We start from the raw sequence: 18,769 nt of genomic DNA, 5'->3' as shown, positions 1-18,769 counted from the left end.
TGACCGAATACCCAACTATTACTTGGACCGATGTGCACAATCGATATCAATCCAAAATAAGAGTCGAAGATGACCAGTTGATTTCTAGGTCCGTTACGAAAAGAACTACCAAGCAAAAATTGACCAGAGATCGATACCAGCCATATAGCGGAAACGATACCACTGATGAGTATGCGATGCCTCTTTAAAATCAACCTCGTATACTGGGGGGCTTTATCATTGAACGCATCTGTGATGATTATCAAGTTCGATGCAAAGAAAGTTACTTCGTTATTTCATGACAAACAATGTCTCAACATGAAACGTTGTAAGAGCCAAATGATCAAAACGAACCATGCTTATATAGTTGGCCCGAGCCCTGATGCAAAACAGGAACACATGTATAATGACTTGCAAAGACAATCATTTTTACCGATATTCTATGTTCAAGATTTATTATGCAAACAGGATCGAGTTTGAATCATTCACTCGACTGCTAAGCCTACAAGCTACTTTACATTGAGTTCGAATCATTCACTCGACTGCTAAGCCTACGAGCTACTTTTATTTCGAGTTCGAGCAAGCGCTCACTCGACCATTAAGCCTACGGGCTACTTTGACCATTAAGCTTACGGGCTACATTGCATCGAGTTCGAGCAAGCACTCACTCGACCATTAAGCCTACAGGCTACTTTGACTATTACGCCTACGGGATACATTGCATCGAGTTCGAATCATTCACTCGACTGCTAAGCCTACGGGCTACTTTACATCGAGTTCGAATCATTCACTCGACTACTAAGCCCACATGCTACTTTTATTTCGAGTTCGAGTAAGCACTCACTCGACCATCACGCTTACGGGCGACATTGCATCGAGTTCGAATCATTCACTCGACTGCTAAGCCTACGAGCTACTTTTATTTCGAGTTCGAGCAAGCGCTCACTCGACCATTAAGCCTACAGGCTACTTTGACCATTATGCATACGGGCTACATTGCATCGAGTTCGAATCATTCACTCGACTGCTAAGCCTACGGGCTAATTTTATTTCGAGTTCGAGCACTGACTCACCGACAATTAAGCCTACTGACTACTTTGACTATTACGCCTGCGGACTACATTGCATCGAGTTCGAATCATTCACTCGACTACTAAGCCTACGGGTTACTTTTATATAGAGTTCGAATCATTCACTCGACTACTAAGCCCACGGGCTATTTTTATTTCGAGTTCGAGTAAGCACTCACTCGACCATTACTCCTGCGGGCTACATTACTTCGAGTTCAAATTATTCACTAAACCTACAGGCTACTTTTATTTTGAGTTTGAGCAAGCACTCACTCGACCATTACGCCTACGGGCTACTTTACTTCAAGTAAAATTACTCATTTATTCGAATTCAAATGAACACTTGACTATTTAAGGCTGAAGGATGTTCGATCCCGATAAAGCAAAGGGGACTACCCACAAGGCTCGAAGGCAACAGAGATTAAAATTCAAACTATCTATTTAGCTTGGAAGGCCATTTTGCTTCAAAAGGAAGAAAGATTTATATTTACAATTTTTTTGTACATAGGCGGCTACTCTGCCAAAAGGAAGTTCTTTATACAAAAGCCGAAAGCGGTATCCAAAGAACGCAGCAAACAACCTAAGGCCCTAAATGACTCAATCTTCATCGGAGGCCGTATTCTCGGCATCGTCCTCATCTTCAGACTCCCCCGAGTCATCGGAGTCCTCCTCAGGAAGGGCCAACCTTCGAGCTTTGTTCTCCTCCGCCTTGGCAGCTTCAATCTCAGTCCCAATATCGAAGCCCTGAGCTCTGACCTCCTCGAGAGATTCTCTCCGAGCTTGCCATTTTGCATGTTCGACCATGCTCTCAGCTTTGTCTTGGTTAACCTCGATATCGATCCTGAACTGAGCCACTTTGGCATCAGCTCTTTTATTGGCTTCGATCACCTCAGATCTGGACACTTCAAGTTCTTTAGCCAAATCTGCTTTATGTGAAGTGGCCAAATCCAACCGATGCTGAAGCTCTTTCATCTTCTCGATCTGCCCCGAAGCATTTTCTTTCGCAGATCGAAGCTATGCATCAGACAACTCCAACTGAGCTTGAATGGCTTCCTTTTTCGAGGCAAGGATATCCATACACTTTTAAATTCTTCTGCCTCGGCCATTAACGCATCTACCTGTGAGTTAAGCCATCCAATATGCTCGATCCTCTACCGAACCTGCAGAATCGGATCGTTAATGGTTATCACTTTTTCATCTTCACTATCATGAAACATTCGGAATACCTGCTTAGTCATCTCCTCATGCTCTTCCCGAGCCGCTGTCAAATCTGCTCGAAGTTTTTCACTAAGGAGCTTGTACGAGTTGCTCTTCTCAGTGAGGCTCCGAACCTCGGCATCATGCTCCTACCGGATTCGAAGAAAGGCCTCGTGATGCAACACCGAAGCCTACAAACAAAAGGAGAAACATTAGAATTACATACAACTCTATGTGTAAGAGAAGCGGTCTCTTTTTGTGGAACAGTTTTAGACATTTTTTCCATTTAAAATTCCGTGAACAAAGAACAGGAGTATTTGGTGTTTTAAGAAAGAATTTGCAGTAAAACTAACAGATTTGCAGGCAGAAACTCAGAAAAGACTAAAAAGAACTTAGAAAATTTGGAGGATTGAAGACGTAAAAGTGATGAGTGGCGGAAGGAAAGGCTATTTATAGATTGAAGCAATGACGGTTCAGTATCAGTGATGGCCGGCCACCATCTGACACACATTAAATGCCTCGGTAAAACCGAGCCGATGGAGCAGCTATCACATACGTCATGATCGGGATCGATGTAAACGTCATCATATATCTGATCGAGCTGTTGGAAAATCATATCGTTTCTCGCCACATCCCTTTCCGAGAAACGAGGGGACTATATGTGTACGGTCAAAACCGATTGACTCAGTCGTGCGAAATGGTCGAGACGATGATGTTTTGATCAAAGGGTATCTGCATGACAAGCTCGGTCGAAGTCCGAAGTAAGGGCGTCAAGCTTCGAGCTATAAGACCGATCAATGACAAGCTCGGTATCATTATCGAGCTCATATCCAAATCGAACTACGAGGCAAGGCGGAGATTATCGAAGATGCCTAGACAGATCAACACTTACTCCGAATATCGAGACCCCAAGTCAGAATCGAGCTCGAACCAAGACCGAGGGATCGATCCAATACCGAGCTCGAGCCAGTATCGAACTTGCAGACAAGAGCCGCTGCAACCATACTATGGGAGAGAATCTTGGCAGAAATCAAAGAAAAGATAATTTATCGTGGGATCCCTACTACATATTTTTATTATTATAGAAAAAGTAGGATCTCTCTAATATAAAAGGGGGGATGTTAACACATTTACGGCGGACATTTTGCCTGATTGATGAACATTTCCTTTTCTCTGTTTCATATTTCATTCCATTTTGCCAAGAAAAGAGAATTTTACATTTCGCTCTGCAATTTGTATCAAGTTATATCACGTATCCTTAAAATCATACACAAATTCAACTCTATCCGATTTTTGGGTAAACAAAAACATTAAAAGAATAAACCTAATTAATGATGCATTTTGAAGATGAAACGCCAAAGAAGAAGCATGAGTCCTATTAGGAACGGTTAGATTGGCAGTGTCTTTGATAGTGACTTTTAGCCTAGGATGTGATTATTATAGTAGTGAACAGGTGCAATTATATAGAGAATTAATGAGATGACTTTTGGATTTTTTGAAATAGCATATATAAATCATAAAAAGGGGGGAAACGCAAAAAAAAAAAAAAAAAATGAGGTAAAAGATATTTGAATTGGTTGTATTTGTGCTAATAACATATGTTGATGTACTTGCTTGTTGCTTGTAGTAACTCTTTTTTCCCAAGTTGCGCAAGATAATCAGGTACAAAATGATGTAATCTTTCACATAAAATGATCTCTTAAAATTATGTTCTAGTGCAGATGGACCCAAACTATTCTCAAATTTTGCAAATGATTAGGGCAGCAAAATGAGTTTTCTTTAAAATATGGTTCCGAACCGAAAATTGAAATAATTAACTGAAACAAATAGCAAAAATCTGAACCAGGCCAATCCGATGCTAATTAATTCAATTCGGATTTGGATTGCAATATAGGAAATCCGAAATAGTAATCCAACACTTTCCCGATCCGACCGATGAACATTGAACAGGCTTAATTCATGGGAAATTTTCCTCTTAATTCATGCTTGTATGCTAAGTACTTTCTCCATTCTAATTTATGTGACATTATTTACCTTTTAATCTACTTAAAAAAAGATGATCTTTTTTCGTATTTAAAAATAATTTAACTGTAAAATTTTTATTTTACCCTTTAATGATTTTATATTCATACAAATATCATGACATATTTAAAACCTTTGGTTTCAAAAATTATTCTTTCTTAAATTCCGTATCTAGTCTGTAATGAAACAGAATGAGTTAGTATTAGCTTATTGGTGCAATACTCTAATGTTATATCAATTATAGAGATTAATTACTTTTAAGGAATAAGGAGAAAGAGATGAACAAATCCGAGAATTTGTATCAATTTTAAGGAGTAAGAAGGATAAAGAAATGAACAGATACGAGAACTGTATTCAAAAGCCTTCATATATGTATATATCATTCCTCCTCCATTCTCTTGATCTACGATACAGTAAATCGACTCACGTAATTTTAGAAATAGTTGAATTTCAGCTGTTTAAAAGTGCAAAATCACGTCCATGTATGGTTTAGAAAAGATCGTACAAAATGATATTTTGATGCCCTTGAAGACAAAATCGCACATACTAATATAATGAGTAAACTGGTACTCTACTTTTCGCGTTTTGATTCTATTGCTAGTTATGGCGAAAACTTATGTTGTAATATTGACTTTACTAATAAAAAGTGAGTGTTCGTCGGTAGATTCGGTACGATTTTTTGATATTACGGTTTAGTATTTAATTTTTTAAAATGTTATACTAATATCATATTTAATTAAATTCAATGTGTTTCAGTTTTTCTCCTTTCAATTTTAATTCGATAATTTCAATTTGTTTGCTTTGAATAAAAAAATTGCAATTCTTTTTCATCTTTAAGATGCAAAAAAATCTGGGACAACACTAATAAATCAAAGAAAGTACCTTTTGAAACTATCAATTTTTTAGAGTGAGTTAGAGGAAAGGCATTTTGTGATTATGCATGAATTTTTAGACTACCCATAATTCAAAAATTGACATAGGAATTCGGAAAATAATGCAAAATAAAGTTCAAGTTGAACTAGCGATAATGACTCGAATTAGATCATATCTCTTACATCGAGAAAAAGGAAAATTATAGACAATTCAAAATTTAAATTAATTTCTCATCACCATAATATTCCATATGAGATTGGTCAAGCACTGAAATAAGAATGTGTAACGACCCCGGAATGGAGTGTTGATGATTCCAATAGCTCCGTATGGTGATTTTGGACTTAGGAGGGTGTCCGATTTTTTTTGAAGTCCGAATAATTGACCTTTTAAATTATTATTAATGTTTACCCTAAAATAAATGTAACAAAGTTAAAAAATATATATATTAAATTTCTGAAAATATTTATATAGTAAAAGGTGATAAAAATTCAAATATAGTCAAAAATTAGGTGCTCGCAGTTGCCCTCTTTGCTTGGAAACATGAAGAGCTTTCAGGCAAATAATAAGTGAGCCATGTGACTAATGTTTGACCAAGCTATTATTCAAAAGGAAAAGAAATAAAAGATAGGGTGCAACAAAGTCCTGGTTTTGGACAACCTACATATCCCAAGTTATAGGGAAATTAGGTCGTGTGTAGTTTAAGAAGAATAGTAGAATGATGAGTTGAGGAGTCGAGTGAGGTTCCGAGGCTCCGGTCCGTGATCCTGCTATTATATCTAAATAAAAAAGAAACTAAACAAGTCTATCAGTTACGAGTTACAAGATTCCTATCTATGAGTCTTCTGAAACTCGATCTTGAATCTTGATTGATTCATCATGCAGACTCTGATCTAAACCTTGATACTCACTAGTTGTAGGTTCTAGTTCATTGCTCTATAACTTCTTCTAATCAAAACAAGACTCCAATGCTCGTGGCTTCAATCATGTTTTAAGCATTCCACATCTTTTCAACTGCTTTTACGTTTTGGATTCACTTATTTTTTCTTTTTCTTTTATTCTGATTTGAGACTTCTTCTTTTGGTCATCTCGAATCCTGTGCCTCGAGGTAAAACCTACTCAGACACCAAAATAAATAAACGAACGAAATTTTTCTGTCCCAGTTTGCGCTAGGAAAATTTCGTGAATTATTGTAACAAAATTCTAAACTACTTCCTTATTGAAAGCTATAAAAGGTCGGAGTGGTGTAACCCGAAAAAGTTATGCTGTTTTTTTTTTTTGGATGGTGTTCCTTTATTGTCAAAAGGATGTCTCAACTAAGGATTGGTGTACCTTATGTTGGGAAACTGTGGCCAAGGAATGGGATACCCTATATTGGCAAAGATATGAGGGAGTGATGTACCCTGCATTTAAGATCAAATCAACTAGGGAGTGAATACCCTATGTTAGAAAGGAGACTAGGGAGTGGAGACCCTACATATAAAATAAAATTAACTAGGGAGTGGAGACCCTATATTGGAAAAGAGACTAGGGAATGGAGACCCTATGTCTAAAATAAAATCAACTAGGGAGTGGAGACCCTATATCTAAAATAAAATCAACTAGGGAGTGGAGACCCTACGTTGGGAAAGATGACTAGGGAGTGGAGACCCTATGAATGTTAGAAAAGAGACTAGAGAGTGAAGACCATATGTCTAAAACATCAACTAGGGAGTGGAGACCCTATGTTGGAAAAACGACTAGGGATTGGAGACCCTATGTCTAAATTTCAGAAACTAGGGAGTGGAGACCCTATGTTGGAAAAGAGACTAGGGAGTGAAGACTCTATGTCTAAAAATATCAACTAGAAAGTGGAGACCCTATGTTGAAAAATTGACTAGGGAGTGGAGACCCTATGTCTAAAATAATCAACTAGGGAGTGGAGACCATATGTTAAAAAAATGACTAGGGAGTGGAGACCCTATGTCTAAAACATCAAGTAGGGAGTGGAGACCCTATGTTGGAAAAGAGACTAGGGAGTGGAGACCCTATGTTGGAAAAACGACTAGGGAGTGGAGACCCTATGTTGGAAAAGCGACTAGGGAGTGGAGACCCTATGTCTAAAATATCAACTAGGGAGTGGAGACCCTATGTTGGAAAAACGACTAGGGAGTGGAGACCCTATGTCAAAAATAATCATCAACTAGGGAGTGAATACCCTATGTTGGAAAGTCAGACTAGGGAGTGGAGACCCTATATCTAAAAACATCAACTAGGGAGTGGAGACCCTATGTTGGAAAAGCGACTAGGAAGTGGAGACCCTATGTCTAAAATAATCAACTAGGGAGTGGAGACCCTATGTTGGAAAAGCGACTAGGGAGTGGAGACCCTATGTCTAAAACATCAACTAGGGAGTGGAGACCCTATGTTGGAAAAGCGACTAGGGAGTGGAGACCCTATGTCTAAAAACATCAACTAGGGAGTGGAGACCCTATGTTGTAAAAGTGTAGCTAGGGATTGGAGACCCTATACTACCGTGATTTTGAACCCTTTTTTTTTCTTTTCATCATCATTTTTTTTTATATCAGAGAATGAGTAAATGCGGGAAAGAAGTTTTGAAGGAGACTTCCCTTTTGGAGTGGTTGCTGCAAAACTGTTTCTAGCCTTTGCACAATTTCTATTTGGTTGTACCTGCTTCTTGCAAGGTCGCTTTTGGATTGCACCTGTTTCCTGTTTTTTCAAACAAAAAACTATTTGTCAGTTTGAAACAGTGGTTGGTTTTGTGGCCTTGATTGTTTCAGTCACTTGGTCTCGGCCCTTTCAACTGCAACTGGTTGTTTCTTGAATATCGATTGCACTTCTGACCTTGGAGAAACTTTGGCTTTTCCAGACTTTGCCATGACGGTTAGTCACGCGTGACTTAACATTTCAACTTTATTTTGCCTTTGTGGGCATTCGACTTTGATTTTCCTTTCTTTTCAGGAGTTTTGATTTTGAAACATCGGCCATCATGACCAGTCGGAGTCGACTCGATGCACTTGTCGAGGCTGGGTGCCTTCTTGAATATTCGTTCGTATCAGACAAAAACACTATAAATCAATCTTGCCATCCTTTCTTTGTCTTAGTTTCGGAACAGATTTAGATCGAAAGGGATTCAAAGAAAAATAAGCAATGGAATGGACAAATGAATTTAAACAAGAGGTATCCCTTTCGGGAAAAGAGAAAAAAAAATGGACTTATATGGAGTACATGCAGACTTCAATGAACATGACATGCCTCTTGGACTGGATGTCTGATCTGCGTAAACCGTCCAACTCTCAGAAATTCATCATAACTTATACCTCAAAATTGAGAAACCTTGCCAGGACTCTGTCAATGCCGATGGCTGTGAGGATCCCATTTTCGATCAGTGGCGCCCTTTGCGGGTTTTCACCAGCTGACCTCTCTCATTTCTCTTCTTACCAACGCCTTATAGTGCTATTTAAACGAGTTTTCACTAACAAGACTCTCTCATTTTAATTTCTCTATTTAACATCGCCTTACGGTGCCCGTGAAGGTTTTCACCATTAAGACTCTCTCATTTTATTTCTCTCATTTGGTTGTATCAGATCCAAGTGGTTGCATCCTTCAATTCTTGAATATTCTCATTGCTTGATCGGAAGGACTTTGAAAAGGACTTGGGTGGAAAAGGATTTGGATTAAATTACAACTTTGGAACCTTTCAGACAAAACCATCGCCAACCCATTATAAAATCTGCCCCAGATTCACTTTTGGAGAATTGTAGATTTTTATTTTGGTGTGACTGAACCCCAGAGAGAGGCTGCCTACGTATCCTTTAGGAATCAAGTCGAACGTAGTTCAAGGAACATGAACTTGTTTGGATTTTTGTTTTGTTTTCTTTTTCTTCTTCTTTCTCTCTCTCTCTCTCTCTCTCTCTCTCTCTCTCTCTTCCTTTTTTTCATCTTTGTTTTGTTTTTCTTCTCTTTTTTCTTTCTTGTTTTTTTAAAAAATAATATTTTCAGGTTCCAAAGAGGGTAATCAAAGAAAGGTAACCGACTCAAAATGGTTAGAAAAGGGTTAATGATGTTTGGATAGCGAGAATGAAAGCATTCATCATCCCAATCAGAGAACATTAATGCCACATAAAGGGCCAACATAGTACATTTTGACTACATCCGCATTGACAGTTATTTCAGGGACATTTTCTTTGTTGCTTCCCTGGTACAACACTCTCTTTTGCAGTACTCTCGTTATAATGTATTGACCTTTCCAATTTGGAGCCAATTTTCCTTTAGCTTCTTCATGAGGTGTGAGGATATGTCTCACAATGAGTTGTTCTATTTCAAATTTCATGGGCCGCACTTTTTTGTTATAGACACGGGCTATTCTTTGTTGGTACAACTGCCTGTGGCAAATTCTGGCCAATTATTTTTTATCAATCAGTGTCAATTGTTCCAATCGATTAGTGACCCAATCTTTATCCTCAATCTCGGCTTCAACAATGACCTGGAGAGAGGGAATTTCAACTTCTGCAGGTTTCAATCGGGCTTGGCATAGGCTTATTCTCATATTGTTCTGATTTTTTGTTTTATTACCTTAACCTCACTTTTATTGCATTCTGCTTCTTGATTCATTATTTCGAAATCTAACAGAGTTTTAGGATCTAGTCATGAAATCCGCAAGCATGTCATGTTATTAAAATCTGCTTGAATCAAAACTGAAAAGAGAATAAGAAAAGTGACAAGATTAAAAAAAATAGACATTCCTAGACAATGAAATATTAATTTCATTTGATTTTTTTATTCTTTTTTTTTTTTTTAATTTTGAAGATAGAAGGGTTTACATCGAAAAGTAAGATAATAAAGTAAAACATCCGGATCACACCCTGAGATAATCCGGACGCAGAAAGGATAGCAAGACTGGCTACCGAGACTCCCGTATGATGGGGAACTTTCAGGCATGGCGACCGTTTTTTGGGTTTTCTTCTGTCTCGGCAATGGTTGCAATGGCTTTCAGTGCTAGATCAAATTCCTCATCTTCACAAATCATTCTAACTACTGGCCCATTGGTGTGAGTAGTCAGAGGATTGTTCATCATATTAGGGGCATATTCGTCTCGAAGAACGATTCTTTCATCTTCAATCAAGTCTTCAACTACCTTTTTGAGGGTCCAACAGTCCTCTGTACCGTGTCCCACTGCTCCATCTAGCATTAGCTCGGTGCGAGGGGGACTCAGGGTTTGGCCGGTTAGGGACTAATGACTGCAGTAGACCTAGCTTGACTAGTTTTTAGAATAAGCTCGAGTCTGATTCACCAACATGGGTGAACTAATTCAATCTAGGGACTCTTTTTCCTTCTTTTTTTTGAATTTTGTTTTTTCATATCTTGATATTTTTTCTTTCTCTTTTTTGTTTTTGTTTTTCTGTGTTATTTTTTGTCACTCTTTTCTTTCTTTATCACTCATATTTTTTTGGTTTATTTTTTTCACTCAATTTGTTTATGGCTATGATCGAATCCGATAAGGATTGCCTACGTATCATTACGCCACATGAATCAGATTATTACGTAGTTCAGGAAGATTAGGAATAATTTCCAAAAGAAAGACTTATAAAGAAGAAAGAAAATATTTTTTGATTTCGATTTCTTTTTTTTTTTTTTGTTGAGAATTTTTTAAAAGAAAGAAAATATTTTTGGGAATTTGTTTTTTTGAATTGTTTTGAGAGAAAGACTTCTTAAAAAAGTAGAAAATATTTTTGGACTTTGATTTGACTTGTATCTTTTTTTTTTATTTGGAATTTTCTAAGAAAGGATTTATAAAGAAGAAACTAAATGAAAATATTTTTGGATTTTTGAAAATTGAGGTCGAAACCGATGAGGTTTGCGTACGTATCTCACATCCGGTGAGAATCAGACCCGTATAGTTCGATAAGTTTTGACGGAACAAGGGAAGAAGCATGACTTTTGAAAACATTAGCTTATTTTCTTTCTCTTTGTTTTCGAACTTTCGACAGAGTTTCGGGATATTTTGAATACCGAAATTTTCAGAACAAGGTGTTTTCTCTTCTATCTCACTCTTGGCTTTTCTTTATTTTATTTCACTATTCTAGAAGCCAGTCAACATGCAAGCCGAAACAAATAAATGCGCAAGTAGCACATAAAATGCATCAGGATGGTCTTTTAATTTGGGTATACCTGTACGAGACGGACCCAACCCTTGTGTTGAGTCCCCTTTGTCAAATGCACGTGATGCAAACAAACGTACCTACTAGAGATCCGGCATGAGGTTATGTCATTCTAAGTTTAAATTCTAGGTGTATTGTTCTAGACCTGGCTTACCCGAGCGGACAACTCGAGCCGGGGAGAGGGGGGAGGGGGGAGGGATGGGGGGGTGGGAGGGGGGAGACAGCGTACCGGAAATACAGAAGTTTCACCGGCTTTGCAACTTGTCCGCACCTCATTCTAAAATTAGGATATGACTCTAACAGAAAATAAGCCACGCGAAACGCACGCTTCCAAGAAGATTCAGAAGACTCAGAGATAAGAGGGTTTCGTAACAGTTTATATACATTTCAATCAATATCAAAGCGGTAAAAAGCGGCATTTAGCACATTAGGCCCAAAAATGTAATATCAGACAATCAGAAGAAAGCCAAGCATAACAGTTATTCTAAGCTCGAATTCTGAACCCTGAACCAGAGATTCTGGGTTTTTTCCCCCCAGCAGAGTCGCCAGAGCTGTCACACCTCCTTTTTTTCCCGAGGGGATAAGAAGTTTTTCCAATTTAAGTGACATTATTCGAAATGGGATTATTTATGTATTCAGAGTTGCCACTTGGAATAATTTATGGTGTCCCAAGTCACCGATTTATTTTAGAATCCCAAATCGAGGTAATTTGACACTTATTTATGGTCTGCGAACATAGAAGATCGGGTAAGGAATTCTGTTAACCTGCGAGAAGGTTTGAGGCACTCCCGAGTTTCATGATTTTAGTACGGTCGCTCAACTATTAATAATTGGCCTAGTTATCTGGTTTAATACATGTTTTAAACCTATATGTGCATTTTTATTCCTTTTAACCGCTTTTAATTATTTATGGAACTTATTTGAACAAGTCGCGATGTCGCAAACTCATTTGTTTTTGTACATATTGCGAATTGCGTCACGTGAAATGCACCTGCGATTTACAACATGTTTATTTTTATTATTATTCGAAGTTGAAGTCAAGTCGCGTGAAACACGCACTTGAGTTGGGGTTAATGTATCGTGACCATGCTACGAGAATCATACCCATAGTCACGATGATTTATTAATCGCGCCTAAAGCAACTAGCACGTGTTCATGGTTTGTTTTTCCTTACGGGTTTGAGATTTATGTAAGGTCATGAGCTATGGAAATCAATTGTGGAAAATGGATCAGCTTTTGCTCTTACTAAATTGGGCCTGACAGAAACTATTTTGGACCAAATAAATTAAATTGGATCGTAGTACAATTGGCCATTTAAAGCCAATTAATGAGTATGCCCAGTTACTAGTTCATCAAGTTACGGATAGCCAATAGCTTTCCCTTGAATGCACTCTAAGAGCTTAACCGTTGAATTTTCTATCAAAATATTTTTTGACATTTGTCCAATGAAAAAAATATTATGTGCAAATCTTCAAATCTGATGTATTATACAAGACGAAAACTTTGTTCATTGGAAAAGATTGTGTGCAGATTTTTAAAATTATTATTAGTAATCTTAAAGATTTTGCGTGGCTATTTTAGAGGTATAATTTTACAAAGAGCGTTCTGCTATAAATATGATCGTTGTTGCAATAGGTAAAAAAAACTGTTATAGAGAGGATAAAATATAACTTAAAAAATTAATTTTTCGAGTGCATGACTATTATATAAGGATACTGTTACGTAGAAATATGAAGGTAAAAAGAGCGATTTAATATTCAATCAAAGCAGTAATCTATGCACAGTCGCTTAAACAAAGCAAAGAACTTAATACTCATTTGACTAATATTATGATTCGGATCCTCATAGGTAAATTGTCTATATTTGACTAATATTATGATTTGTATAAGATTATTTTGTTTTCTTTAAAAAAGAGAGAATATTGTGTTATGGATTAGTGAGGCAGCAACGACTATACCGACATCTTCCTCATTGATGAATGGATAAGCAGATCTGACATTATTTTTAAAAAAGAAATTGATAAGGAAAGATCTTTGCTGACTCACCAAATAATAACTGGATAGAGTGACTGAATAAAAGAAGAAAAAGATGTAAGGGTTAGTGTGATTGGATAAGCATTCCCTACAAAATTTATGCTCCTAACATGACATCCGATTCCCCAAAGTCTCCACTCCAACTGTTTTTTTCTTTTTCTTTTTTCTCCCTATAAATAGAAACAATTTTTTGTTTTAGATCAATGCTGTATTTAATGTCCAAAATTGCGAGTTCACTTAAGAGTAATTGATAAGTATTAAATATTATAAAATATTATTAATTATTAAAATTAATTTTATATAATAAAAGTATTGAAACTTATAAAAAATGTGAATAAGCCTTTTACGTTAAAATGACCTTAATTTTATTGTTCAGTTAAAAATATAAAAGGTAATATTTATCCGAGTATAAAAAAAATTATAGTATCAAGTATAAAAAATTATTACATTACTGCATATAATGTTACTTACCATAATAGGTTACTAACTAGTAGGAGTATTTATTTTAGGTTACCAATGCGTATAAAGCTACTGCAATTATATTTGAGTAATTTAATTGTATAAAAAATATTTGTTACATGCATAAAAACTTAAACTCAAAAAATATATATTATCTTAAAGATTGGTTCAACGGATTGAGCCGAAATGAGTGCAGTTAATACTCCTTTGTCCACTTATTACATCCGTCACAGATCTATATCTATATATAACTACTTTCCATATTTCACATTATTCATATTATAATTAAACCTCCTCCTACAAAATTCATATCATCTATACAATGATTTCCGCCTCTTTCCGCCAATCACCACCGCCAACGGCAGCCAATACGTTTTCCTCCGGCGAGAATTCTTTTCTATCACCGTCTTGCGTCAGATTCCGGCAATCCGGTTACTTCTCCGTTGCCGCCGCGACCTGCGGTTCTGTGGCCAGGTGCGTGCCAGCTGTTTCTGCTTCTCCGGCTTCGTTTTACGAAATTCTCGGAATTCCGATGGGAGCCACGAGCGAGGAGATCAAGGCGGCGTATCGGAGATTGGCTAGAGTTTGCCATCCTGACGTGGCTGCAGTTGATCAGAAGGACACGTCAGCAGATGAGTTCATGAAGATTCATGCTGCTTACTGCATTCTATCAGATCCTGAAAAGCGCGCGGAATATGATCGGCGCCTTTGGAACCAAAGACGCCGGAGCGTCGGTTTGTATTCCGGCTATACTTGCCGGAACTGGGAGACCGATCAGTGCTGGTAACAGTTCCGAATGCATTGCTGCAAATCTTAGGAAAGAAAATCGGAAAATGGGAAATGGAAGTGGTTTGATTTTTACGTTTCTTAAAACTATTATTAGGACCTTTTAATTACTACGTTGTAATTATTTATATCAGATTTTTGTATAGTATGAGTGGACTCGATTACTGACATTTGATTTAATGCTCATAATTACATAGCCATCTAATGATATTTATATTTTCTTGGTAACGGATTCCAGTTACAGTGGGGAAAATTGAACAATTAGTTTCTAAACTGCATACATAATTTGTCACACGCTTTAAAGGTGCAAAGGTAACGAAAGGGATAGTTAATTTTGTAATCAAGGCTTCTTTTGGCTTAATTGATTTTGCTACACTCAGTAAGAACCCGGAATAGCAAGATAATCTTTGAGTTCTAATATTTGTGAGGCACCTGAAATTCATCAAATCAAATTCACTTTTCGGAAGGAGCTGTCAGTAGTCAGTAGTCAGTAGTCAGTAGTATTGATAAAGGATGGACGACAATGTTTATACATACTGTTGAGTGTACATTGACCGCAAAAAGTTTGTAACTACCCGTCCGATCGTTTTGACCATTTACATCCTGTTTAACTATTTGAAGTCTTGAGCGGACTTGTGTGAATCGTCGGTTTTGATTTTCAGGTTATTCAGAATCAATTTGGAAGAATGAATTTCATGATTGAAGTTTTAAAGTTGGAAGAGTTGACCGAGTTTGACTTTTTAGTATTTGACATCGAATTGGAGTTTTGATGGTTCTGTTAGGTCCGGATGGTGATTTTGGATTTGGGCGTATGCCCGGATATGCATTTGGATATTTCTAGAAGATTTCGGCGCTAATTGGCAAAAATTGAAAATTTGAAGGTTTAAAAAGTTCATAAGTTTGACCGAAAGTTGACTTTGAAGATATCAGATTCGGATTGTGGTTTCGAGAATTGGAATAGCTTCATTATATCATTTGACACTTGAGTGTAAATTTTGGGTTCATTCTCGATTGATTTGATATATTTCGGCACGAGATTTGGAAGTTGAAAATTTAAAGTTCATAAGTTTGAATTGAGATGCGATTTAACGTTTCGATGTTACTATGTGTGATTTGAGGTCTAGAGTAGGCCCGTATTATGTTATGAGACTTGTTGGTATATTCGGACGGGGTCCCGAGTAGTCGAATGAGTTTCAGACGAGATTCGGATCATTTTGTTTCCTCTTGTTGCATTGCTAAAGATTTCTGGTGCTAGTGTAGCCGCATCAGCGGAGTATTGGTCGCAGAAGCAACTTCGCAGATTCGGGAGGTTCATCGCAGAAGCGGGAGAAGACTGGGCTTGGAGTCTTCGCAGATGCGGAATTTGAGTTGCATCTGCGACTTCGCAGAAGCGATTGTCATGGGCGCAAAAGCGAGGTCTTGCATAGGAGCGAAGAGGAGCTCTCACCTGCGATGTCGCAGAAGCGAAAATATTATTCCGCAGGTGCGAGGGGTCAGCTGGTTAGTTATGGTCGCAAAAGCGTAAATGTTGTCGCAAAAGCTGCTATTTTCTTCGCAGATGCGAACAGTGCTGGGCAGAACCTATAATTCGAGGGTTGGCCGTTTTATTCACATTCTTGAGACTTGGAGCTCGGTTTTAGGCAACTTTGGAGAGGAATTTCACTACACAGATTGGGGTAAGCGTTCTTGGCTCGCTTGTGATTATATTTCATGAATTAATCTTCGTTTTCGGCGTATGATTATTGTTTTTAAAGAGAAAATTGGGAGGTTTTGTGGGTCTAAAATTTGATAGAGTGAATTTTTGAGTTTTGAACATTGATTCAGAGTCGGATTTGAGTGAAACTAGTATGGTTGGACTTGTAATTGAATGGGTTGTCAGATATTTTGAATTTTGTTGGGTTCCGAGGTGCAGGCCTAGGTTTGACTTTTTGGTGGACTTTGTGCTTTTGATTAAAATTCGACCTTTATTATTTGAAAATGTTTCCTTACGCATTATTTGATGTATTTAAGTTTCTTTTGGCTAGTTTCGAGCCATTCGAAGGTTGATGCACGCGAGATAGCATTTCTAGAGTATTGTCTGACTTGCTCGGTATTGGATTTGGCTTGTTCGAGTTAAGTAACACTTCTAAATTTAATGTTGAGGTTATGAATCCCTGAACATACGTGTTTTGTGTTTGGTATGAGGTGACACACATGCTAGGTGACAGGCGTGTGGGCGTGCACTATGTGAATTTTCACGCAGTTGTTTCTGTGGTACGGTATAGTTACCTGATCTTGTTTTTATCCATGAGATCTTTACATCCTAGAGTGATTGAGTTGTGATCCATGTTAGATCTCATGTTTAGGCTATATGCTTATTCCGTTGGGACCCATTGAGGTCATATTTGTTGTTGAGTTATTTGCTTAAATTGCAGTTACATACTCAGTCATACTCATTCATCTGCATATCATATCTGAGTCTCTGTTGCCATTTATTGATACATCATATCATCATTTTGGGTTGATTTTTATGACACTGTGATCTCGAGAAAATGGAGAGATTGATGACTGAGTGAGATCGAGGACCTATTTGTGAGTGATATTGATGGGATTAGGCTGCACGCCGCGGCATGTATTAATGATTCATGATGGGATCGGGTTGCACGTTGCTGCAACAGGTATTATTGATTCATCCCATGATTAGCTTTTTATAACGCTTGGGCTGGATCTGTCCCTCCGGAGTCTGCACACCCAAAGTGAGCGCAATTGCTATTGATTCTTAGGTTGGATCTGTCCTGGGCTGGATCTTCCCTATACAGAGTGCCGATTGCGAGTGCGAGTGTCAAGAGCGAGTGCCGAGTGATTGGGAGGACTGAGTGACTACGAAAACCCAGTAACTGTGAGGACTGAGTGACTGGGAGGACTAAGTTAATTGATACTCTCAGAGTATACATGTGGTTTTATCACTGTGAGGCATTGCATTTGACATGCACACCTGACATGCTAGCATAAAGATGCATTTTCCTCATATTGTAAGGTATTACGTCGTTCATGACTTCTTATACACATTGACATATAGGGAAAGTTTTGGGAAAAATCACAGTTTTTCAAACTGACTCATATTTTGGTGATTTCGGTAAAGATTTGGGTTTTACTGTTATACTTGAAAAACATGACTATTTTCCGCAACCGTGAACTAGTTGAGCATCATATATCTGAGTTATTTCTTGTACCACTTTTATTATATTATTATGAGCTTTTGTTGGCTATTAGTATTGGATTCTGACCATTGTCCCAGCTCGTCATTACTTTCAACCTAAGGTTAGGTTTGTTACTTAGTGAGTACAAGTGGTCGGTTGTACTTATCCTATACTTCTGCACCTTGCGTGCAGATTTGGATGTTGATGTTGTTGTGTATGGAGGGAGCTGGCATTGAAGATGTACCTGTGTTCCGGTCATAGCTGCCTCTTGTCTTTGGTAGCTTTAAAAATTATGAATCTGTTCAAGCAGATAATGTATTTATTTCATACCAACTTTGTAAACTCTAAATCTTAAAAGCTCATGATTTGTACTACCAGTCATTAGGAAATTCTTTGTATAAAAGTTTAGTTGTATTATCATTACTTACCTTAATGAATCTCATTTGAATTGGTTTATTGTTAATTGGCTTACCTAGCAGGTTGGGGTTAGGTGCCATCACGATTAGTTAGATTTTAGGTCATGACAAGTTGGTATCAAAGCTCCAGGTTCATAGGTTTTATGAGTCAAGAGCAAGTGTATGGTAGAGTTTTGTGGATCGGTATGATGACGTCCATACCTATCTTCGAGAGGCTACAGTGCATTTAGGATAAACTTCCATTCTTTCTTTCCTTATCGTGCGTCATTGATTCAACTTGAAGCGTATCTATTTGAATTTTTTCCACTCACTCGTATGCGCATGTGAGCGCTCGGTATCGTTGTACATCGACGGCTTGTGGATCCCATGGATGAGGTGCGAGATGTGTTTTCACTGTTTTGGTGATGGGCCAGTCTGGAAGACCCGAGGCCCGATTTGGACCGCAGCTTCAGCTCGGTAGTTTTCAATTGTGTGAGCATGTGCTTTTGGACTTATATGTATGGTAGTGTCCCTATGAGTGGAATTTATGGCTCGGTGAGTGGTTGGATGGCTATATGATGAAGTATGATGTGACTGCGGGATGTGTTCAGACTGTTT

At 37.8% G+C, this 18,769-nt stretch overlaps 1 protein-coding gene across 1 annotated transcript; it reads left to right on the top strand.

Annotated features, from left to right (window-relative positions):
* The first annotated feature begins 14,053 nt into the window (after positions 1-14,053).
* Positions 14,054-14,725, top strand: LOC107759587 (chaperone protein dnaJ 11, chloroplastic-like). The gene has a single exon (XM_016577564.2). The coding sequence runs from the start codon at positions 14,114-14,116 to the stop codon at positions 14,576-14,578; it is 465 nt and encodes a 154-aa protein (XP_016433050.2). The 5' UTR covers positions 14,054-14,113; the 3' UTR covers positions 14,579-14,725.
* The last annotated feature ends 4,044 nt before the right edge of the window (positions 14,726-18,769 follow it).

Source organism: Nicotiana tabacum, chromosome 17 (assembly GCF_000715075.1).
Source record: "Nicotiana tabacum cultivar K326 chromosome 17, ASM71507v2, whole genome shotgun sequence".
Lineage (NCBI taxonomy): Eukaryota > Viridiplantae > Streptophyta > Magnoliopsida > Solanales > Solanaceae > Nicotiana > Nicotiana tabacum.
Note: the sequence above shows the minus strand (reverse complement) of the source record. Positions and strands in the feature narration are given on the sequence as shown.

Bases quoted from the DNA above. Each gene is read 5' to 3' on its own strand.
- LOC107759587 (XM_016577564.2), top strand. From the start codon at position 14,114: ATGATTTCCGCCTCTTTCCGCCAATCACCACCGCCAACGGCAGCCAAT.